Source organism: Manacus vitellinus, unplaced genomic scaffold, assembly GCF_001715985.3.
Source record: "Manacus vitellinus isolate BGI_N305 unplaced genomic scaffold, ASM171598v3 scaffold_33_pilon, whole genome shotgun sequence".
NCBI classification, from domain to species: domain Eukaryota; kingdom Metazoa; phylum Chordata; class Aves; order Passeriformes; family Pipridae; genus Manacus; species Manacus vitellinus.
In genome coordinates this window covers 5,899,940-5,925,560 of record NW_021940478.1, presented here as the reverse complement: position 1 = coordinate 5,925,560, position 25,621 = coordinate 5,899,940, and the positions used below count along the sequence as shown (strand labels likewise).

General features: G+C 39.0%; 1 protein-coding gene across 1 annotated transcript in view; it reads right to left on the bottom strand.

The window, feature by feature from the left end:
* The window catches only part of PHLPP1 (PH domain and leucine rich repeat protein phosphatase 1), a 66,151-nt gene that overhangs the window by 18,198 nt on the left and 22,332 nt on the right, over nucleotides 1-25,621 (bottom strand). Inside the window, exons 5-10 of the mRNA XM_018076884.1 lie at nucleotides 16,927-17,073; nucleotides 16,158-16,388; nucleotides 14,717-14,919; nucleotides 13,023-13,083; nucleotides 11,079-11,174; nucleotides 7,086-7,241 (exon numbers count right to left, since the gene is read on the bottom strand). Of these exons, the coding sequence (XP_017932373.1) occupies nucleotides 7,086-7,241; nucleotides 11,079-11,174; nucleotides 13,023-13,083; nucleotides 14,717-14,919; nucleotides 16,158-16,388; nucleotides 16,927-17,073 (894 nt within the window). The remainder of the gene's footprint in view (nucleotides 1-7,085; nucleotides 7,242-11,078; nucleotides 11,175-13,022; nucleotides 13,084-14,716; nucleotides 14,920-16,157; nucleotides 16,389-16,926; nucleotides 17,074-25,621) is intronic.

Sequence of the window (25,621 nt, the reverse complement as noted above, 5' to 3'; positions counted from 1 at the left end):
AGAAGTGTGTGTTGCCAGTCTGCAGCAACCACGTTCAGACCAGGCCATATTGCTCCTACCAAACAACTGGAATGGGCAGCTGCAAGGGGCAAAGCTGAGTTCAACAACGGAGACTCATAAATGTGCTGTCTGAAGCCTGTACAGCCACTGATCAGGACACAAAAGGTAGGTGTGTTCCTGTCAATCTTAAGAGAAAGTGATAAAATATTGATAGCTGCTCCCATGCACACGGGAGTCCACACTGACCTTTAAGGCCTATTAATGAATGAAATGGATTTGCAAGGGTAGCAGCTGGTTGAAACTTGCTCAGCAGTAAATAAGGGTCAAACATGCTACAGAAGTCACGTGGAATGCCAAAGGATTAAAAAAAACCCCACTATTTCCATTAGAAGCAAAAATCTCTCAACACTGCACAGAACTGAAACTAGGTTAGCTGTTTTACACAGACAGAGGAGTCCACTTCAGAGAAACACAGTTTAATCCTCAGGCTCATTCATTATTCACAAGGGTGCTAAAAATCCAGAGGAGGAAGGGAGAAGAGGAAGGATTAATATAGAGAAGGGAATAAGCAGCTGAAAGGGTTTTAAATTTATTTATTTATTCTAAAAAGCTGCTGCTCAATTTCACCCTTTAGCTACAAGCTAAAAATATATTAAGCTCATTCGAATTTGGATCATTAAACTGAAGCATAGCACATTAACAGATCCTGTACTTAATTAAACACCAGCAAGTATACCTATTCCTAAATGTACAGACAGCTACTACTTCGGCAACTTCAATCTAATGTGCATGATAGTCTTCCCTCTCCACAAAACAGGGACCTTGACTAACATTAAAGACACAGTACCCTTTGTACCACTCATAGTACAAAATTATCAGCTTCAGCTCAGTCTGGAAAGGTTTAAGTAATAAACAGGTTTAAGGCTGCTGGGAAAAGTGAGTTTTTACAAGCATATGATGGGGATGAGGAAGTGGTAGCAAAACACCCCCCAAGAAAGGTCATATTCTGCTACCCTGAAGAACAATCTGTGTTTTACTTTTGTTCTTGCAAGCTACAGGAGAATAACCTGGAGTGTTTCACAGATACCAGCAGCCAAAGAGGTAACCTAGAGCGCATCATAACCTATGGCTATGAAGTTCGCTCAAGAACAGCTAGCCCAAAATACAACTAAAAGCTTCAAGTAAGAAAAGGTACATTGCTCTGATAATGCTGAAATTAATACAGTGTACCATACTGAAGCCATTTTAAATTCGAAAGAAAAATGAATCGAACATTCTTCTGTTTTTAATAAACTTTCAACATTGGTGGAATACAACAAGAAACTTCAAGTTGTTCCCTCACTGGTACTAAAACTGAATGGAATCTGTGTATTCCTGCCAGAAATCAGTTTTGATGCATGTATTTTCCAAAGGGGAAAGGAGAGAGGAAAGTTGATGCTCTGCACACACACCCCCTTCTCCCCAACCCTGCCCTTTTGCCAAATCTTCCAGGGAGTGATACAACAACATTGGAAATAAATCCTCATTATTCTAACTGACAGTTTAGTGTCTTGTTGTGAACAAAGTTTAGGTGCCCAGCAAAAATCTTGCCAGCAGCCTGGAACAGGAACCCTGTGGTAGCAGGGTATCTCTCGTTAAACAACTGACAGTCAGATTCAGAATAGTTACACACTAATCTCTGTCTGTAGATGACAGAACTAAATTAACTTTTAGAAATAACTATGCTGCTTGCTTACATGGTTCTTTTGACCAGCTGTTGCATTAAAATGGCAAAAACATTCTGAAATGATAATTCTTTCAAGATATTGTCTGTATTTAAAAATAAAAATAAAATTAAAAAGGAACACCATTCTTTGTCCAAAGAACAGAATGAACCAGCAGACTGCTACTGCCAAAAATTTCTCAATTCTATGCCATAATCTTATGTAAAAAAACGCTCAAACCAACAACAAAAAAACCAAACACAAAAAAACACTCAACCCCCCAAAAAACCCAACCAACAACAAAAGAAACCAACAAAAACCCAACAACACCCAAAATTGTACTTGCCCATAAGGTTTTTCCTCACACTGATTTAACACAGAAATCCTCCTCCAGGTTATTTCCACTCCCCTATTTCTTCATCCTCATGCAATGTGCCAGCTGCTACCTTAGAAGGCACATCTTATAAATGCCCTCCAGAGGAGTGGAAATTTACTTAAGCACAAGTGTTCCTATCTCTCTTGTGTATGGACTTAAACTGATTCATGTTCCTTGAAGATATCCCACTCATACTGCTTATCAGATGGAAGCAGAATGTCAAGTATTAAAGCTCAGTCCAAAATTAATTGTTTCCCTTTCCAATTCCACCCACATATTATACCACAAGCTCATGAAAAAAAACTACAGCATCACTACAAAGACCTGAATTCAGCAGCCTGCACACATACCAGAGTATAATACAGAGAGGAAAGCATGAATTAACAAGTACTAGAAGAGCGTCGGAGATTAAGAAAGAAGTGAAGGCGCTGGCAGGGAGATGTCAGAATTCTTCAGCTTGGAAAATGTGAATATTCTGCTCTGGTGTTATAATATAAACAGTAATCCCTGGCTGGAGTAAGTCACCTTTGGTTTTATGAGGTATTGAAGTACAGTCCCTTGCTGGATTTAACTTCTCCAAGAGGCAAAATAAGAAAAAGGACTGTCCAAAGAATAGGCCAGAATCAAGGACATGGATCTAACTCAACAAAAAAGACCTAAAATGCAGCCACAAGCATTCCCTATTTATACCCAGAGGATTCTGATCAAGGTTTGACTTTTGCCTACCAGTGTCATCAATGCCTACCTCCAGCACACACAAAAGCTGAAATCAGACAGTTGTGAAAATACAGCATCTCTCAATTCCTCATCATTTTCTGAGGTAGCTTGGCAAACTTGGCTTGCTGGTAAGACACAGTCACCACTGAAAAACATATAAGTTCTCTAAAAAGCTTAGGAACATTTGACAAGGAGGAACAGAGACAACTGCTTTCAGTGGTGAAGCAGCAGTAAATCAAAATCACTGTGTTTAGCTCGAAAGTACTGATAAGAGTTGGAAAGAACACTGCAGTTGTAAAAAGAGAATATGCAGAGAAATCAAGATTTCCAGTTTGGCCTATGCCCCAAGATCTCCATCAGTATAGAGCAATCAAAATACAAAATTTCTTCTTCGCTGCCTTCTGCAGAGACATGCCCTCAAGTTCTGGTCACCTAATACTAAAATAATTTATGATTGTGGTAGCAGGCATGCGAGGAAGAATCCTGTATGCTAAGCATGTCTGGGGGGAAAAAGAGAGGATAAAAAAAATCATCAAGGCTGTTTTGCCCGCCTATGCAAAAGAGGGTATTTCTTCTTTAAAAAATAAATAAATAAAATAAATTAAAGAAAGAAAACATTCAAGTGAATCCCCTTCCTGTTGATGGACTGCCAAAAAAAACACTTAACTGCTGCTGTCTCCTCAGCTTTTACTTTCTAACCTATCTTAACTGTTCTATTAATCGGGATTTCCTCAGTTTCTAATGTACCTGCTTGCAAATCCTTAACCTATCAACAAAGAGACAAATGCAGTTAAGCATTTCTGCAACACAAGAATGTGCATCAAACACTCAAACAGCACTTGGCATTCATTTGACTTTGTTCCCTCCCTCACACTTCCCCTGCATCCAGGATAGGACTGAATACTTGCATCACAAAGAAGCAGCCACAGTGGGTGGAAATGGCAAATATCAAACAAGAGCAAGTTTAACTGGGTCACCTTCCAGAACTCCAGCTAAAAAACCCAAACCCCAAACAAATTAAATAAAATAAATTCAAAACATACAGAAAATCAAATGAGATAAGAACAGCTGAACAAAGCTGAAAACAAGAATCACGCAGACAGATCCTAGACAGGCTCTGAATAGCTGACACTGGCTTAGCCACCACAGCTGGCCCACTGCGAAACAAAGCTCAAGGTTTAAGCTGTGCAATCACAGCTACACATCTTCACCACACAAGTGCTTTGAGTAGTCTCATGGCTCTTTCAAGGGTTTATACTGAAAACAGCCATTTTTACTGGAAAGGATGCTTAGGCAAGAGGCAAACCCTTGCCCTTCTCACACTGTGCCCCCATTTTTAACCCTTCCCTGACCACTGTCACTGCTTTTCTACCATGCCCAGCTAAAGCTCTCGAATGCTTACTAGTCTTATCTGAAGAGCACTTTGTACAACAGTTTCGATGCCATTAAATGGTAGTTTGCTGCAAGCTGCTCAAGGAAGGCAGTAAAAAGTCTGTTTAAGAATCAGACAGTGGAAAAGGCATCACAACAGAGGCAACAGTGGATAGAAACAAAAGGTTTCAGGAATGCAGGTGCACGAAGAAAGGCTCAGAACTCAGTTTGGGAGTTCTCCCCATCAGCCGTAGCGCTTGCATGAATTCTGTTTTTCCAGCATATGGTAATGAGAAATGAAGAGATTATCTGGCTGCCTCTGTGGTACTCATCTTGCCAAGAAAATCCCCACCCTACAAGAGAAGTTCTTGCTAACATGATCAAGATGTGCATACTTTCAGTGCAATAAACAGAACCAAGTTCCGTCTTGGTCAGAGAAATGTTTCACAGGCTAGTCCTCAATTTCTCCTCAACTAACAGTTTAAAAAAAATAATTAAAAAGCAGACACACGAAATATCCCTAATTATACTCTTCAGCAGAAAATTACACCTTCTTGTTTTTTTAAGGATTAAGGCAGAAAATCAATGTTCATAGATTCTTCTATGACGAAAACTGAGGTTTTTCAGTATTTTTTCAGAGTTTTTTTGGTAGAAGTGATATTCTCTCTTCATGCACCAATGCACCAATTTCCTTCCCTTCCTCAGATGTTCTAGATGTCAAAGCCCACCAGCACTTGAGCTGAAGTTCGCCCAAGGCTCTTCACACCCACTTTGTCAAATATTCAGGACTGAGAAAGAAAAGCATTTATAATTCACAGCATGAGACTTCATATCCAGACAAGATATCATCTGTCAGTTGCACAGATCTGACTACCTTTCAAAAAAACCCAAAACTAATCTTTCCAAGGCTGCAAAAGGGAAGTCATTTTATGCAGAGATAAAGGTTCTGTAAGGTAAAGTAATTTGTCCAATATCACACGCTGGGTAGAGACCACAGCAGACCACTCAGGAAAACCAGTTCTCTTGGCATGTCTGGCAGTACAGATTGTGCTTCCCAGGGAATGTTTGGAGAAGAGAATCATTTTACCTTTTTAAAACAAAACAATCCCCTGAACATCTTTTCCTGGCCCAGACCTATTTCTGTTGACACTTTGCTGCTGACAAGATGCAAGTATTTGAAAACAAAATAAAAAGGAAGATCTTTCCTGTAGGAAATTCCAAACTTAAAGCTCTGACATTGTACACTAATCTACTAATCTGTACTGCTGTTTTCCTTCACAGGTCTCACTTTTGCAGCAGTCACAGGAGCACCAGCATGGACAAGCCATTTCCAAGCCATGTCATCTAAACTAATTAAGGGGTAGGGATCAATGGGGAAAACCCTACCCAAGTCAACTGCTTCTACTATCATCACAAGGAGGGAGGTTGCAGCGGTGATGAGATGCCAGAATGGGTAAGCTCTGTTTATCTCTTATGCTGGTTTGTGACTGTTTTTAAGACCTGTAAAAGACTTGGAAAACACGTGCCCTGTACTGCTCAAAAGCTGCAGAGGGGAAAAAAAATCCCCAAGCCCGAATTTAACACCATTATTCAATATATTCTTCAATTCTAGTTCTTCTCAGTACACTTCTACCAAACTTCTGGGAATCTATTCCCAATGCTGGTTTTAGCCTGTACTTGTTCAATTTAGCATCACAAGAAAAAAAAAAAGCTGTCTCCAGATGAGTTGCCGTACAAAAAAATCAGTTTCTCTCTATGCCAAAATTGCACTAAACTACATCCTAGAAGTACAACCTGCTTTTAATAGAAATTTTACAAAATTATTTCTCTTTTTGCTTTCAAATATGCCAGTAGCTCTCTGAAACTTACTTTAAGTTTTCTATCCTTTCCAAGCGAACAGATATGAATTTCAACTTGGGACAGTTAAAAGAGTTTATTTAAAAAGCATCTCAACCACCAACCTAATTCTCTGGGAAATTTAACCAGAGGCACACAACAGAATTAACAATAGTATAAAAGCAGAGGTTTTGCAATACTTGTAACTGGGAGAGGAGTTCTGCCAGTGAGATCACCCCCCCCTCGTTGCTTCTCCACCTCTCAAAAAAGCCAGGAGCTATGCACTTCTTTTGTCACAGCTAGGATCAAAAATAAAACCCCATAGCACACAATCTCACTGTCTGTTAAATTATGCATGTGTTGAGCACTCAGAAATCCCATGACTATATGTGGAAGCGCAGCGGTGCAAGGAACACCAACACCAAGCAGGGCCAGCCTATCCACCATCCCCCTATATTTCAATCATAGCCACCTAAAGGATATGTTCATACCCAGGAAAAAAACTTATGAAGACCCTGATATTAAAGAAACAGCAGCATAAAAATAAGAATCCAGAAAGCAAATCAAGTGGTGGCACCAACTAAATTAGTGACAAATAACTGAAAGGTATAAAAAAAATTCACCAAGCAAGGACAGGGGAATAACTGAATTATTCTGACAGCCCTTTGCAGAGATTTTGTTTTGTTTGACAGGTATAAATAAGTTCTAGCCTCTGACTGAAGGGAGAAAAAAAGCTTTCACACTCCATCAAACAAGCCTAAGAAATATGTATTTAAAGAAACTGCCACTAAACCATCTCAGTGTATGTAGTAGAAAATAGCATGTGCTTCACTTTACAGCTAGATTTCAAGAAGTAGGTGTTCAGTAGGAGCTCAGTGGGAAAAAAGCAGCAACCATATAAGGCAACAAAACCAGAATAAAAAGAATATGTTTTGGTGAGTTGGACAGACGTGTTCTTACCACATAAGGTTTGGCAACTTTCAAATTAGGGGAACCTCAGATTACCCTTTGAGTCCGGAAGTAACACACAAAGCAAGGTTCATCACGCTCAAGTCAAAAAGATGAAATTTCTTTATAATTACCTGTCTGCTTTCAAAAGCAGGTTAGATGGCAGTTCAAGGAGCTGGTTGTGTTGCACGTCCAGGACCTCCACTTGCGTTCGCTCGAGCCGATCTGGTAGCCTTCCTAACATGTTATGTCCTGCCAGCAGCTTACGCAAGCTACTGTTGTAAAACAACCTTAAGAGAAATAAAAAACACCAATAATGAGAAAAATATAAACCGAAGAGTTTCTTTGATAATTTAGATATGGTAGCACAGTTCATTAGAAGAAAGTGATTCAGCCAACTGATTATGATTAGCAGACATGGTATTAATTACGCACAGATCCAAAAACGTCTTCCCACTCTCCACCAACTTCTTGAAAAGGTTGTTCAGAGACAGGGAAGGAGGTCTGCGGATGATTCAGGAGTGCAAGTAGTGACAAAGGGTTATTTTACTGCACTGTATAAAATACGAATATAGATGCACGACCATGAAGGAGGTAATTGCTAATATAGGCTGCAGAAATCTGCACATGTGGGATCCCCTTAGCTAATGGAAGAACTTTAGAAGTGGGGGTAAAATCACCAGTCACCCCACAGGCTTCATAGTGCTCTACTCATCATGTGCTGACTCATAATCCAACGCAATTCCTCACCCCCACAATTTTTCTTTTCTGTTAATACCAGAATAACATAAAGCCTCCTTTCCAGTTCTACGGCGAATGAAATTTATCTAATCGGCTTTACTTTCTTGAGCTTTTACAAGCAACAGATGACCTCAAGTCCCATCCCCCTTACTCCATTTCTTGTGGGTCTAGGGGAGAAAGGGAGGGGAGAAGAGGGCAACGTAAAGAGAAAAATAGCTGTTCTGGTCAAACAGTATAGCTAAAATTTGCAGTATAAACAACGTAATAAGGAGTTTAAAATCTGCACCTAAAGACACCAAAAATGGAGCAACTCTTGATTTTGAACAGAAACCACTTTCAGTAAATTAAGAAAAAAAAGATTATTCTTCATCTGCCACCTGTTTTATATGCCTGCTACTGTACTGCTTAATCTGGCGAGCCCATGCAACACGCTGACCTGCTTCAATCAAATACTCTCAAATTACTCAGCATTAAAGTAAAAATCTTCTTCCCTCTGTCACAATGACCCAAATACACATAAAGAACCTCCCTGCCCCTTCCCTACAATACATCAGGTCATTGGATTATTGTGCCAAAATAATCAATCAAGTACGCAGAGTATTTCCCCCTTGACAGATACAGTCATACTCTGTATCTGCATGCCAGTGTTAACAGTTATCTCAGTTGGCCGGCCTGTCTGTGTTATGACCATGGATACAAGTCAACACCCAGCTGTATCATTCCAGAAGGCTCAACACAGGGTAAAAATCCTTACCACAGCGAAAGCCTATTATGTTTTTGTTATTTAATCATTTTTGCTTCACTCTATTTTTACCTGAAAATCTCTCTCAGTTATGGATTTGCATTTCTATTCTATTTCCTTTCCCAATAAAGAATGGCCAGTACCGTCAACACCAAACATTGCAGGAGAAAGCAGAATTGGTTGACAAAAAAAACCAAACTATCACTTTGGGGTTTTTTTCTGATGGGTGAGGGGAGTGCCATTTTAAAATTTTTTAAAAGTTCAAAACATGGCAAAAAATTCAATGTTTCACTTTTCCATATTTCAGAAGAACTGAGTAAGTCTTGGGTGTTTTTTTGAGTTTGTTGGGGATTTTTTGTGGGGTTTTTTTTATTTGCTTTCTCTTATTTTTCAACTTATACAAGCACCAAAGGAACTGGGTTGCCTGAAAAGAGGTTGAACATCAGGATTTAACTAAATAAGCTCCTTATGAGTCTGGGACTTCCTGTTCTTAAACTGGGCGTGGAACCAGGATGCCAGGACTACTCTTCCATATAGGCAGGTTTCCCACTTGCCCAATTCCCTCTGGAAGTTTTGGTGGAATCAATAAGTTCTAAGGACAAGCACATCATTCAGCACCACCATCTTCTGAGAAAACGTGGTTTGGTGCAAGCATTCAACCAATTCCTTTAGTATGCAACTCTTCAAGAGCACACAGTGTTGACTACAAATAGACCTTTCTAAAAAATCAGACAAAAAGGAACAAAAATACATATAGACATCTATTCACTGGTGGCAACAAGGTCATTATGGCAACTCTTATTTCCTTTCTCTTTGAGGAATCTTTGGCAACATCAATTTTATGCATCTGTCCTGCATAGCTAAGACTAAGTACCCTTTTTGTTATTTTTCAGTACTTTTAAAGCTGAAATGGTTGTATTATGGTCCAGAAGACATTGTTCCCATTTTCTTTAATTGAGACAAACATCAGTACAGAATCCTCTATCTCAAATGCTTCAACTCTTTGTCTTCAAGGACTGTTTTTCTATTTCAAGAGGCAAACACAGAGCATCAACTGTAGTTTGTTTATATTAGGTGCAACCTTCACCCTTGCAGGAAACTGCTGGTCACTCAAGGCTTGAATATTTTTGTTTAAGAATTGCAAGTAGGCTCCTAGGAGAGCCCTGCTCACTCACTTCATAGGTTTTCAGGGTGTTATCCTATGTAGAAAGAAAAGCACACAGCAATGCACACAAACACATTTACTGAGCACTTGTATTTACTTGATACTTAGGTGTGCGAACTACTGTTGAGCCATTCACATTTGAGTCCAGACCCAAATTTCCCTAAAGTCTGACAGATTTTCAAAGCCTGTCTTTTGAACGGAACAGGGCCTTAAAACTGAACTGACTTATTAGGAGCTAAGCTATCTAGACACATACTACAAAGAAGAGCTTTCAAAGATAAGCTCTTTCCTGGGGTTAATGATAAGATGGCAGGAGAGACAAGTGGGATGTTGACTGTACCTAATTTCAGCTAATCATTAATCTCCCAGAGATATCCGGTATGCCTTGATAGCCCTGGCTGTTATGAAGTGCAAATGAAAGACAAATGAACTTTTGCACCCCCACCTTCTGAGTAGGCATGGTTTCACTTTGTGTGAAAAAACAGAGGGATTAATAGTCTGCATGTTAGCCTGTTCGTTTGCTCAGCAAATCTCCTCATATCTTCTGCCCACATTTCTGAAATCTATTTTCTCCTCATTTCTGACACTAAAATTGCCAAGTTTACACCGCATTACACATTCATCTGACCCACAGAAAACTATCCTTCTTGGTTTCTGATGCTCTTCTGTGCTGTACAGTCCTTAAGGAAAATATTTAATAGCTCATGACATACTAGCTGCCTACCATCTTCAGTGGCTCTGCATATCCCGATGTACTTTCATCCCTTGTGCCCAGCTAGTATGTTCTCCCACTTTCACAACTTTTCTTTTGAAGTGTATGAACACTCAAGAATGACAGCTCTCTTCCAGTCAAGGCAGGAATTTAAAAATTCTCAACACCGCACCTGACCATTATACTCACGTGGAACAGGTCTCTCTAGAAAAAAAATTAGTAAGACCCATTCATTATTTAAACCAAACTCCTATTTTGCTTCCTGTTCACTTCTTTTCTATCATTTGTATTTATCAATTTTAAGTTTAGACTCCTGGAAAAGAGATCATCTTTGCAGTGAAGGCAAGTTTTACTTGCTTGATATGGCTTCAACTTCCCTAAACCCTTTTTCACTCAAATGTGGTTGTGAACTGGAGTCTCAAGGCATCACTGAAACTAAGTTACAAGTTCTGGATCTCTAAACTGTCATTAAAAGCTACAGCTGTAAATATTTAATATTCGATATTAAAAATGAAGGGTTTTTCTGCCTGAACAGCCACATGAACAGCTTCAAAACTTCCACTTGAAGTTCAAAGGCACTACTTTCTCTGCATGAAAGTCAAAGAAGAAAGGCTGGGTGGAAGCTTGAGGCATGACGACACCCCGCAAGGTAAAAATAAAATCAAACAAAAGATAAAACAGCCCTGACAGTCAGTGGAACAAGCTAAACACTGAATCAGCAATTATTTCTGAATTGCTTATCCTGTTCCACATTGTGGAAGACTTACCGGGCAGGCAGCTCACGTATCTGATTGTGGCCAACATCCAACACTTCCAGTTTCCTGCTGTCACACACCCACTCAGGCAGGTTTTCCAGGTGATTTCTATGAATAAAGAACACAAAGAGGTGTAACTGAATGATAATCGAGATGTAAAGGCTATTAAGTATAGAGCCTCAATGGAGATACAGATACCTGCAGGAAACAAATCTGCTACATAGCATGTTTCCTATGACATTGTATCATCCCTCCTTCTGTGCAGTGAAGTCGTGAGTGAGAGGGGCAAGAAAACTAACAGCATTATCTCCCTACATGTGCAGTCACTAAGAAAATGGAAAAAACTGCTTCCAAATTGTCATGGAAGCATTAAGAGTATCAGAGTATCAAAAATGAAGTCTCTCCATGGAGAAGAAAATTTCTAAGATATTCACACCCTACACAGTAAAAACGCACCTCTTTGATCTCTCATAAATTTAATCCCCAAATCCACTCTACCATTCTTTAGCTATCTCACTGAAAAGAGCAAATTTTTTGTGTATTTTTAAAGCCAACTGTTTTGTTCTTCTTGTATTTATCTTCACAGAAACTAACCCTTCTGAAAATTAAGGTCCTGGGGGCAAGTTTTTCCAAATATTGCACTGAAAACACACAGATAGGCAAACTGGGGCACTCCTGTATCCTGCCTTATAAAGACAAAAATTAGCAGAGACATGGAGGAGATTGTGTGCATATGCCTTCACATAACCACTATTTCAGTCAGCATACACAGAAGCAAAACCGGGCATCAAATAATAGTCAGGCGCTCTCAGACCTGAAGTTCAGGACAAGGAGGTTTACAAAGCATGAACATAAATCAATCATGTACTTGTATCCTTTAGTTTATTCCTGCAATAGTCTTTAACTAAAATATGCAATAGCAAGCCAATCTCTCTTCTCTGATAGCTTCCTTTCTATTCTCAAGCAGATTTCCCAAATTCCAAGCAAGCCAAAAAGCTAAAGACACTCTACTCGTTTAGTTACAACGTCATCACTGAAATGAAGAACAAAAAGAGGTTTGTGATCAAAATCACGCATTCTATACCAACTTCACTTACAAACGTAAATGGAGAATGCAGCTTTACAACAGATCGCTTTTCAACAGATTACTTAGTCACACCACTGTGTTACATTTAGGTGCACAATGTGGGTAACTCAGGGTTGATGAAACTTTGAAGTTGATGGCCACTAGCCCAGGTTAACTCACTAATTGTTATGATCATTCGCAATAGTTTGAGTGCTTTAAGTAGGTTTTTTAATGAATGAGATTATCGCTTCAAATGTAGATGAGTAATTTCTTAAATAAGACAGCCATTAAGCACATGTATAAATGTTTTCCTGATTCAGTCCTGAAATTGTAAAACAAACTAAAACACCCCCTTTTCCATTTCTTCCCTTATCCCACCTTCCTCATTAAGATGAAATTTACGTATTCCTTCAAATGGCAACTGCAGACATCTCTGTAGCAGCCAGGGCTGCGGAGAACAACGATGAGCTGCAGGAGCTGCCAAACTGATGAGTAAACTATCAAACCATCACCTACGCTGGGCTTACGATGCAGACATATCCAGAAAGTAACTCCTGCACATGTCTCAGATTGGTGTACGTTTGAATCATCGTCTTATAACTCTGTAAGACAGGAAACCTTTAAATCATGGAAACTCTTTTGCTCTAACTATAAAGGCACATTTTGCCTTTGGCAGTAGAAAAAAAAAAGGGGGGGAATCTATAAAGGGAAGAACTGACCAGTAGAAAAGGAGCCCATGCTCTATGCTCTAACTCTGAAAATCAGACTTTTCATATCCCAAGGTCCAATTCCTGCCTCCACTCCCACCCAGTAAGATACCAATGAATGTCATTGTTCCATAAGAGTCTTTGATGTATATTTCACGCATCCAAGAAAAAACATAGTCTTACCTAGAAATATCCATATAAGCCAGGCAATTAGGAACTGGATACACATCAAGGTGAACAAGTTCTAGGGGAAAAAAATACATATAATAACAAAAGCAGTGATAAAGATTTGCACCTAAATGACTGTTCCATAAGAATTACTTTAAGAGCTAACACTGAGACATTTCAGAGCAAGTCAATAATCTAAAAAATTTCTGAAGATCTGGACCCCTGTGAACCCAGTTCTGTTTCTTTATTAGGTCTTAGTACATTTGCTCTAGTACATTGTACTTGCTATGACAGAAACTATATAACTGATCAGAGAGGAGAAACTGGAGGATTTTAAAAGTTTAACGGTAAATTCTCATTTTTCCATTTTTGTCACAGAGCTGTAACTTCACCTCTGCTGCCCTCCGCCCAGAAGAGTCAGTCACAAATCTGCTCTACTTTTTTTCACTGGTCACTAGTGGTACAGACACGGGAAGGAAAACTCCCCACTCTGGAACAGCAAGTTACAGGATACCACAGAATCCTCTAGGTCATGGTAAGATCCAGAGTATTTTTCAACACATTACATGAGCCTTCGCATGCCTGTGGAGTTCCCAGTTGCAGGCAGCCTTACAGACCTTTCATAGCACCTTGACTACTGCTAACAATGTTACTACTGAAGCAATCAAAATACAGTTCATTACCTAAGGCTTTTAGGTAACTAATACTTAGTATTAAGGTTAAAAAAAAAATGCCAGACATTTATTTAAGCCTACAGAAAAATGCACTAAAATGAAACTGTACCCAGCATCACAGTTTCTTTGGAAAATGAGACTAAAACAAGGTGGATGAGAGTGCAAAGAGAGGATAACCAGGAGAAACAGGAAGACCAAATAGGCAGTTCATTGCAAGATATGGGTTGACTTGGATTCTCAGCCCTCATTGAGCAGCACATGCTTAGATTATGTTAACTTTTCTTAGCTACAAAGATCCTGGCATGAATACTTAAAGAAGGCATAGGCTTGGATATCACTAAGATGACAGCCTTTTAAAGGCAGTTCAGACTGTTCATCAAATTCATAGCTCTCTGAGCTTGCATTTTCTTTATTCCATACTGAACTACTCCAAGCAATAAAAATGGTAGTGCAAACTGAGTATTTTAAGTAATAGCAGTTTCCAGAGACAGAGCAAACAGATCCAATAAATGAAACCCAGGAGTTATTCACCTGGCATTATTTTTATTATCAAATACAAATGAAGTTACTCATGGATTTTGTAGCTTTCTGCCCAGAGTAGGGAGCAAGAAGTAGTAGCAAAAAATATACATTGTTTTGGTTTGTCTCGCAAATGGCCACTTGTTCAAACTTTCTCAATGCAGGGAGAAGCAGTTAATTTCTTATTGGCCTTAGTAAAGCAACACAATAATAAACCAAAACAAATGACCCACTGAAATACCCTCCCTACTGACACAGAGAAGAATTTCAGCCCAAATTGTAAGGTTTTCACAGTTTTCAGATCTCAAAATCAGTAGCCCAGCATTATTTGAAAGTCACTTCTGAAGCCCAGAATTGCCAGGAGCATGACACAGTACATGTGAAACCCTTTTATCCAGGGTAATGTCAAGAGCGTCCTGATTATGTGCACTGCACTCCACAAGCATCCCAGAGAGAACTAGGTATGAAAACAGAAGTCAGATGACAACACCACAGCTGCCCTGAAAATGCACTCACCATTCGAGGAAGCATACAGTGCTTTGAGAAAATATCCACTGATTTTGAGGGTTACCAGTTGATTCCTTTCACAGTGTAATACTTCAACATTGTTAAAAACTGTTGCATCCAGCTCCCCAAGTCTGTTGTCTCTCAGATCTAGTTGGGTCACGTGATGCAGAAAATCTACTTCATCGGCCTCCAATCTCCTAATTGAATTCAATCTTGCAGACAAAAAAAAAAAGATTAACTGTAGTTATGTGGCAGGTTCCTGCTGACAAACTAATGCTCACTCTAAAATAAATCAGCTGCACTGGATTAAACTAGCATAGCTTCAGGTTCTGATCAAGGTTGATTTTTAATATTTTCCCCCTTGTTATGGTATTCGAAAACAGGATGGATCCACTCTGTTGCTTTATCCATCATGACAAAGGAATGATGACACCAGGCTCCTTTCTTAACTACTTCGAAAACTACTTATGAAAAGCTCTGCAAGAAACTAAGTATTATTGTTACTGTGTCTATAAAAATAAAAGATGATCTGTCTGTTATTTGTGCCCAATAGTTTGGAAAAGAACAAAACCTCTATAGTTCCTGCTGCTCTGTCATGAGCATGTGCTGGAAAAGTCTGCACATATTGGAGACTCTTGCCTTATTGAAAGGCCAAATTGAGATTTATGAATTCCCATACATTTGCTTCTTGCCTCTTCACATTTCACAGCGAGCAAAGTCAGAGACCTAAAAATGGGTGTTGAATGAAAACAAAGCAAAAACCCAAGACAAGTGGGTCTGTCAGATAAAGAGAACAGATTTTAATCACATCTTCACCGCAGTGCATTGACACTACCAATACTCAGCAAGTTACACCTGAGTGAGATTATCTATAACCCAACAATGTTTGAGACTGTAGAGCACTCCAAAGAGTTCAAATTCCCAGCTCTGAACAGAACACTAAAATCAGTATACTAACTTCCGTTTGTCCACTAAGCCAGTTGAGGATAAGCTGAGCAAGGATAAGGATAAATATCTACAGTTCTGCTGTTGCTCTTGCTTTTGAAGAGTTGCCCTCTGTGTAACAGTTGTACTTCCAGAGTAGCTTCATCTTTCAGATAGAAGCTTTTTGGGTTAGGGACTATCATCTATATTATATTAACACTGCAGCAACAAGAACTGCAGGAATCACCAATGTTCCAAGTTCTGTTTGGTTTGAGCTTTTGGTGCAAACATTATTTCCCCCAAAACTCATCCTCCTACCTTCTGACCCCCCTAAATGCTTCCACTTCCTCAGAGAAGAGTGCTAAGTCACGGCAAGTGCTGCAAGTTATGTAACACCACCAGAAACATAGTTCAGTGAACTAACACAAGAGATTCATACCCAGGGGCTATTCTGACAGCCAAGGAGAAGCCATCTCAACATCAATAATTCAGATTTACTTATTCTTCCCCTTTTCCTAATACCTACCTTAGATCCACATGTTTAATATGAGGCATCCTTTTCAACACCTGTAGATTCAGGGTATCCATGCAGTTTCCTGACATACAAAGCTTATCCATGGCAGTGAGCTTCTCCAGAACCCCCGGAATGTCAGTGAACTCATTGAAGGACAGACTCACGTAGCTGAGCTGATGCATATGCTCCAATTCATCAGGAAGGGACTGGAGAAAGTTGCCATCCAGCAAAAATGTCTGCAAGCTATTAGAAGTGGGGGAGGGGAAGGGAGAGTGAAGAAAGCGAATGACCTGTTAAATCACATTTCCTTCTTATAAATACACAAATCTGCTGCAGTTACAGTGACATACAATATAAAAAAGGGCAGCAGAAAGAAAAACATTAAAGAACAATGCTTTAACATCTGCTACAGAAGATATCCACCAAATAATTAAAAGCTTTGGCAACTATGAAATGTAGGCTGTGTTAGACAGTTGTATCTTCAAACATCCCCAGAACTGCAACTTGTATCACAGCTGAAGCACATAAGCAATGAAGTTTAAAGATTTTCTTCACCATGAAAGTGACCCTTGTGTCAAATGCTGAGGACTGGAAGAGCTTCGAAGCACAAAGAGTGCTTTCCCTCCATCCACAACTGCTTCCATATGGATCTACAAGCCAGTCTGCTGTGAGAAAACCCAGTAAGTTTAAACTGTTTCTCATAGCAAGAGTATGTAGTCATGAAACTGCTTGTTGCTTTTATTATCAGGCTGTGTATGTTAGGTTTTAAGAGAGTACTTGCTTGTGCATCTCGCCTACAACTGCTGGAATGCTTCTGAGGGCATTGCAGGACACGTTGAGTTCAGTCAGAGTTGGGATACTGCAGACTGCCAGTGGGAAGTCTCCTAAATTATTATTGGAAAGGTTAAGGCTCTTCAACTTTGTGAATCTAAAAGGAGATAAGAAAAAATAAAAGGAAACAAGTAAGTAGTTGCCTTGCAATAATTACTACAAGGCAAGTTTGGTTATATAAATGCAAATCACATGAATTTTTAGCTTATATGCTTAGAATAACCAGGGAAACTACTAGACACTCAAGTTCAACACCCCTTGTAAGAAATGTTCTTACTCACATCAAGCTAGCATAAAGAAACAGGCCCTCCTGAACAACACATTAAATATATTTTCCAGTGAGTGTAACAAAGAACAAAACTCTTGCTGTTCTTATGATATATGCCACTTCTGTGGCATCTCACCCTGTACTAAAGCACTGCTGTTTTTCTGAATGCAATTTTCACTAGTAAAACTACCATTGTGATGCAGGTTACAAGGTGCAGGAAATTCTCAGCCTATTTGAACACTAAATTTTTGTAGTGCTGCTCAGGTCCAGTCAAGTTTGCCTTTCAACCAAAAGTTCTCATTAGAATAGACTGGTTTGAATACAACTAGGAAATGTGCTGAATTAAAACAGAATTTAGCAAAGCTTCTGTAGTGACAGAGGCAAATTCTTATGCTCTTGATTAAGTGCAATGTCAAAGCTTGCACAGGTGTCAAAATTCTGTCCTTGACATGCCACAGAACTCTTAAAAGCCTCTTGGTTTATCACATCAGCCAACAAAGCAACTTGCATCTGTTTGCCTTATTAAAAATGACCAAAACCATTTGAACAAAAATCCCAAGAAGGGGACAATCCAATTAGCCAGCCTGCGTGTTCAGCAACATTATTACGGTTGCCTGACAACCACTGGGAGGTATGCCTAAAGGCAAGTAAAAGGATGAATGAAAAGATCTGTGTTAGATTCTCATAGACGGGAGGAAGTTTCTTTTCTGGCACAGGACATTTTATTTGGACTTAATTTTCCCTTCATTAAGGCTCAAGTCCTTTATTTGCATGAGCAGGCTTTTATATAACTTGGCAATGGAAGCAAAACTGCACCTACAAGTGCTGCTATTCCACATGAAAGTAATCTCCAACAGCATGTGCCTGTGCATCCATAGCCTCCGCATCACCCTAGCACATTCTTACCTCAGAGAACTTTGTCCTCCAACCAGAAAACATACACAGAAAATGCATCAAGCATGAAAAGCTTAAAGAGTTTTAACAACAAAGACTTAAAAATCCCTAGTAGCTACTGCAATCAACTTGCACACACCTTTAGTATCATCTAAATCAAACTCATGTCACTGACCAAAACTCAGTGTGAAAATGTAACCAGCACCTTCCTATCGTATTTCAATGAAGGTTGTTGAGCCCCAAAGACAGGTTGTGAACACACATAACATTTACACGTTTGCAGCAAGCAAGGGAATGCTGTACTCTCTATTGGTATTTTGGTGCAACCATGGCAGAAGAAAAAAAAAATGGAAATATCACTGCCAGAGTTATCACAGATTTTGAACACCCTGTGCCACGCTGGAGGCAGAAGTATGGAACAGAGATGGAGGCTTAAGTAAATCTTGCAATCAAATTAGTGCTGCAGGGGAAAAAATGCTACTGTACAGAAACAATGACTAATCTATCTCTAAAGGGAGAACTGTAAACTAAAAAGGAGGCTAGGGTAAGCCAGATGATATTAGTAAGGGCTGCTAGCCAGAAAAAAAAAAAAAAGAAGTATGTTTTAAATACCACACCTTCACGTTCTTCTATTTTGAGAGAAGGGGCTCTAAAAATCTTAATCCTAGAACTGAAACACACAATCTCACATTTATCTTGAAGACAACTGTAGATTTAGGCCACAGATATACTGCCTTGAAATTTGGGGTGTTTCTACAGTGGAACAGCTGTCCCACATCTTCCTCAAAGTTAACTGCAAATACAAAGAAGAGTGTTCCAAGTAGTGGACTCTGAGGTTTTTAGAATTATTTCTTTTCCAGTATTTAGGTAAGTACAAAACTAGTAGTAAAGACTAAGGGCATATTAAGTCAAAATAATTAAGCTGCTGGAGAAACACCAAAATGTAACCTTTCAAATTTTCAAGTCAACCATGAAAAAAGATTGAACTCATTTAACAATCACACCAAGGCTACAGCCTTTACCTGTGCCACTCTGTAGTCTCAAAAGGATAGTCTCAGGGATTTTGTACACTTAACAATCTAGCAGAAGACTTCAAATACAATCTTGAGATAAAATTACAGAAGATCAGAATAATGGAGGAAAGAGGACTGGGGCAGTGGGTGGCAAAGGAAGCTAAGAAATACAATGACTAACAGCAATGCAGTGTTCAGCTTCAAGTTTTTCTGCACGCATTCCTGTTTAACTGTCCTAGGTCAAAGCAGAGGCAGGGGGAATCTTCCCTCCCCAGTGCATCTGTATTACATCTCTACTACCCTAATGTATGTTGTAATGTGTGCTTATTAATGGTCTTCTGTGAGTAATCTAATTACGAAGGACACAAATGGAACTGGTTAACAGTTCCTTGCAATGTGTAAGATGAGCGAGTACATCCAGTATTGGATAACCCATACAAAAGCCGAACAATGCACACAGAAGCGTACATCAAAAAATCCACAAATTAAAGTTCATTGTTAAACCACATTTAAGAAATGCTGAAAGACAGACACCACAAGTTAAGAGATTAATATAAGACATCTGTCCGGAAAGAGATATTTTCTTCTTTTCTTATAAACACATTCATTCACAAAATGCTAAAGCCGCATTTCTTCTCATGGAGCACTGTCAAGTACAGAACATTACTGAGCCAAACTAGTAGGCGTTTGCTCAAAGTTAAGATTTAAGTCTACCTCTCATCTTTGGCCACTCGCTTCCAACTATCCACATCACAAATGGGCTGGTGCACCTCCATTACAGAGGACTGCCATGCTGTACATTTAAGATGCTGAATTGTTTATAGCGCTTCTTATATCTACACAGGTTTACAGTCAGTCATGCCAGTATCACTTGTAGCATCAATATACATAAGGTAGGAGATAAGTATTCTACAGACAAGTTTTCTGTTGCTGCTGAGTTCGCAAAGTGTCAGGCTTCAAATAGATTTTACAGAGCAACACCTTTACTGTTTTCTCACATCCAAATCTTTACTCCTATCAGAAGCAGGGACATGCATCAATGCTGCCCATGTGGCATTGCTAGAAAGAAGAAAGGGCATAAAATTGCTCGTTTGAGGCATGACAGTATAATAGCCTCATATCAAGTTCACACACATACTTTCCTTCCTCTTTTCCCTTCTTCCCTGATTCCAGACTTGTTATTTGTTAAAAAAGTCAACCTGGAGAACAACATCTCTCCAGGTACTATGCTCAGTTAGCTTATAAAGCTTTCTGTTATAATGACCAAAATATAATCACTCATTTCTCTGAGTAAAAATAGCCCTACTTTAGGATGGAGCAAAATGTTGACATGTCAAAGCTTGGGTTTAAACATGCAATATGACTGAACACTAATTGCCGTAATTGAGCCAAAAACTGCCCACTTACTTAATCTCAAAGCTGCCACATCAGGAGTGGCTTTAGTTTGACATACGCAAAATGAAGAGAGGGAATAACAAGACAAGTTTGTATCGCAGCAAAGCAATGAACTGACTGACGTGCTAATTTCAAATTCAGATCTACCCAATGTGAACAGCAGAGGAATTTCCATTACACAGTACAGCACTTGTGTTCCACTATGTTTGGAGTGAGGGGAATAGTATATTCAAACTGGTCATACCCCATCACTGAAATGCAGCCATAATAGACTCATCCGACGAAACTGGTCTTGCTGTACTCTTACCAAAAACAATTAAAAAGTAGTATTTTACTACACCTAAAAGAGAAGACATGGTTTCATAAGGGACAGTCTGATGAAAACAATCACTTCTCCAATGTTATCTCCAGTACCTGGGCTGTTTCATGACTATGCTGTGGTTACATTTTAAAGCAGCAACACAAGCATCCCTCAGCTTCAGCACCATTTCTGAGCAGAGCGATGGCATTTACCTAGCAGTGCTGTAACAACTTTTGGAACTGAACTACCATTTGCCACCTTCTTGAACACCCATTACTTTGGCCACTAACTTAATCATGAAGAGTTTCCATAAAAAACTGACACACCAATTTCCTCCTCGGAAATAAAAGGTGCAACTTATTCCCTTTTTGCAGTTGTGTCTGATTCCTCATCCATGGCCTTATTGCCTAAGGGAGCAGCTAGCCTAGTGCCAGAAATACTGTCTTAGCATTTCCCTTCCCAAAAGGTGTCATTGTAAAAGTCTTAAATTAGTAAGACAATTAAAACAAACTATTCCAGCCCTCTTGCCCTGCTAAACTTGTCATGGCAGCTGAATAGAGGTTGACTGTTTCTGCAACAACTAGGGAGGTTCACCTGAACGCTTGCAGGTGAAGGCTTTGCCTAACTACGGTCAACAGCAGCCATCCCCACCTTGGGCACAGAAAAGTCTTTGATATGAAGAAGAGAAAGGAGGAGTTCTGCTGTTTGCCACTCCATTTCTCTGGACAGGACTCCTGTTCATCCAGACATGAAGTGGCTCACATCACACCACACAAAAACATGGAGTAAAGTCCATCTCAGGAAAGAGGGTCACTTAGTTTGAGGACAAAGATTGATTCTGGTCAACTCAGAAGAAACTTGAACAAATTTACCCATTAATTATCAGTTTCTCAAGTAGCTAAATGAATAAATGAAAACAGTTTCTCTCATTTTTTATTTCCTTCTTCCTTTCTTAAACTCTATGGGGGAAAAAGCAAAATAGAGGAAAAAGCAGACTGATAGCTGTAATTCTGGTATCTTCACTACCCTTTATGCTAACACACCCAATCATATCATTGTGATATTCCTCCCATCTACTTGCACATAAAACTATTAAAGGTAAAACAATTCTGGCATACAGACTTGAGTCTATATACCAAAATTAATTGGTAGATTGTATTAAAAAAAAAAAGGAAAAGAGACTGCACTACACAAAAAGGAATAATCTTAAATCTAGGCAGATATTTTTCAAAATATACAAATAATCACAGCCAAATTCAGACTATCTCCAAATGTAATACAACAATAAAGCTTTTATTATATTACGTAGTTGGTAAAAGTACCATAAAGACAAGAAAACAAAATGTATGTTTTGTTACCGGAAATAATCTGAGCCTACACTCTACTCTGCAGTTCTCAACTTCTGTGCATACCTAGCACACACTGCTTCATATGGGGGGAAAGACTGTCCTCAGAGGAAGGACAAAATTCCTAGGTAAGAAAGTGAAAATATATTCTCATTCTCTACACTGGAGATTTATAACTGAAATGCAAAAGCTTTAGCTAGGGGTGGGCTTCCAAACTGAAACATAAATACATGAGAAGAAAACTCTAACTTTGGAAGCCATATCTGAAAGCAGTAGACAAATAAAATGTAGACTGATACACAATAAATGGATTCCATAAATATGTTCACTACTTGTTGAAATATTATTTGGAAGAGATGTTGCTGCACTTAGCCTTATAGTTCCATTAAAGTGAATCAAATTAATAAGTATAATTTCTGCTTTTAGACTACACTATTTTTAAAAATGCTATTTTATAGCATATATCTTACTGCAATTTATTTTTCTCATGCTACTATTAAGTTCACTGTTCCAATTTAAAAATAAAAATAAAAAATCCAATGTGTTTCCCATGTTAAACCAATTTTGCAATCTTCCCCACTTAGTGATTTGTAAACTTAATTTTAAAATTGAATTTTTCTTTAATCAAATGTCACTGATTTTTCTGGGTGTTCACATGAGAGCACCTTTCTTGAAATCAGAAAGATACACAGGATTTAAGTAGAACACAGTCAAGAAGAATCGAAAAGAAAGGTTTTCTCTAACAAAACCAAACTCTTCCATCAATGTCTTTACAAGTTGAATAAAACATAAGCAGTGAAGTTACATAAACAACAAAATCCAAGTGCCATCTTTAGTATTATAAATATATAAAAAAATATTCCAAAGATAGAGAGATGAAAAAATGAGTGTAGCATCAGAATATAGCAAACACTAGATGGGGTTTGTTACTAGTAGACCTCTGTTTGTTATTAGCAGACCTAGGTTGCCAATAACATGCCAATTTCTCCTTCTTGCCCTACTGCTTAGATGGCTATGCTTCAGTATTTGACTTGAGTGAAAGGTGAGAAGCTAGCATAAATGTAAGGTTCCTCGGCTCCAAGACCAACAGAGTGTGAGAGAAAGCTCTCAACATCTTCCTGCACCATGAAGCATGCAATGGCACTCCATTCTTTGCATGCTTCACACATTAGCCGGGTTCATTTAAATAACATCTGAATCGTACAAAAAACCCAAACAAACCAAAACAACAAATAAACAACAAAAGACAGTAAACAAACAAACACATCTACCCCCAACCCAGCAAAAAACTTAAAAAAAAAAAAAAAAAAAAAAGCTCAAATCTTTCCCAGTGCATCTATTGGTAGTGCCCTGTGCCCGGTGGGGCCTGACAAGGGGGAAGACATATATTTGACATGTCATTAACCCATCCGATTTTCTTCACTAACCTCAGGTTCATAAAATAAAAGCAATAATCACAAGGAGTAGCTTCAATGCACTTTGAGGCCAATGAAGTGGCAGGCTGGAGACTTTCCTCCCTGCTCCTCAATCTCTAGGGACAAGCTAAGATCAACTTCCAGCAACCCTGCCTGCTGGGTTCATACTAGTTAGGTTGCTAATACTGGTTCTCCCTCGCTGTCCAAGTGTTCTTGGAACAAAGATTATATTTTCAATTACCTACGTACTACACAGTGGGTTTGTAAGGAGGTCTCAGCTTGAGGATGCCTGAAATCCTGGGTTTTCAGACAAACAGTTGAAGTTGCAAAGGATTTCAGAAACACTTGCATCGGTAATTCAGAGTCCTGTGGCCTTCTCACAACCTACAGATGCAACTTCAAATTACTGTCACTAGACCCAAAGAATTTCAGCTGAGATGCCAGGGAAGGCAGCTCATGTCTAAAGGGGCTCTGGGAGAGAAAAGCTACCAACCGATCTTAGGGTAAAAATCCATATAATCACTGTTAACGATTAACAACCACAATCAGAATAACAAATCATTCTTTAGATAAAACTGGCAAGCACAATTTTATTTATTGTTAAAACAACTTTCTGCCTTATTATATCCCCCTTTTCTTCTTTTTCTTTTTTTTCTTTTAAATCTGCAGCAGTCATACATTAAAAAACCACACACCGACAACTTACTTTTCAATATTAACAAGCAAACAGTGTTATTGATGCCAACCACTTTTTCCAAGAGCACTGACTAAAACAATTATGTATAAACATAAAGCACGCTCAGCCTGGTGAAGCAGAGCAGCAGCAAATAAAGACTATGGTTTATTCATTTGCTTCAAACCTACAGCAACAGTACTCTGCAAAATTAGCAAGTCTGTAAGCCTGAACTCTTATTAGCATTTCAACTGGGGAATCTCCTCTCTTCTTCAAAAGAGACATCCTTTCCTATAACTTTAAAAAAAGGTTTTGTGAGGGAGAACAAGTACCAACATTTGCTGCTTTTTTCAGCACAGATGCATTTTCAGATAGTTTATTTGTATACATAGTATGAAATATGTATTCCCTGATAAGCAGGAGAAAAATAGAGGTAGCTGTATATACCTTTCAACATTCAGACAGTTCAGTTATGCAACTTCACAGCTGCAGAGCATCTACAGCAATAAAATGGGTTTGAGTGCACAGTAAAGTAAGTCGAAGTGGAGCTACCACAAACAAAGTGCATCTACACCTCTGCACACTTTCACATACCATGTATTTCGCAGGACTAAACATTTTATTAGGAAATGCAATAAACTATATTATTTTAAGAAATGAAAGAAGTAACTGCATAAACAGAAATAAAATTATTTTTTTCTGCAATACATTACTGACAGTACCCACCAAGTCAGTGCATATGTCAGCATCTCATTACTATGACTCAGCTGCTTGCAAACCTACTCAGTGCATTGCTGAAAAGTTGGTATTTTCTTGTGTCTTTGACATACTTGTTTTAAAATTCAGCCTTCACGAGCATTAGTTAAATTACCACCTAGAGTTATTTATTAAAAGGAACTAGCACCAAGAGCTGCTTAGCAAGACAAATTTTCCTAGACTGCTTTGATAACCAGATTTTAATCGAACATTGTACCAGGAAGGGTAGGTATATAAATGCGAATCACAATCACAGAATATGCTGAGTTGGAAAGGACCCACAAGAACCATCAAGTCCAACCCTTAGCCCTGCACAGGAGCATTCCCAACAGTCATACTATGTGCCTGAGAGAATCATCCAAATGCTTCTTGAACTCTGCCAGGCTTGGTGCTGTGATCACTTCCCTGGGGAGCCTGTTCCAGTGCCCAAACACCGTCTGGGTAAAGAACCTTTTTCTAATATTCTATCTAAACCTCCCCTGACACAACTTCAGGCCATTCCCTTGGGTCCTGTCACTGGTCACCACAGAGAAGAGATCAGTGCCCACCTCTTCTCTTCCCTCTCACAAGGAAGTTGCAGACTA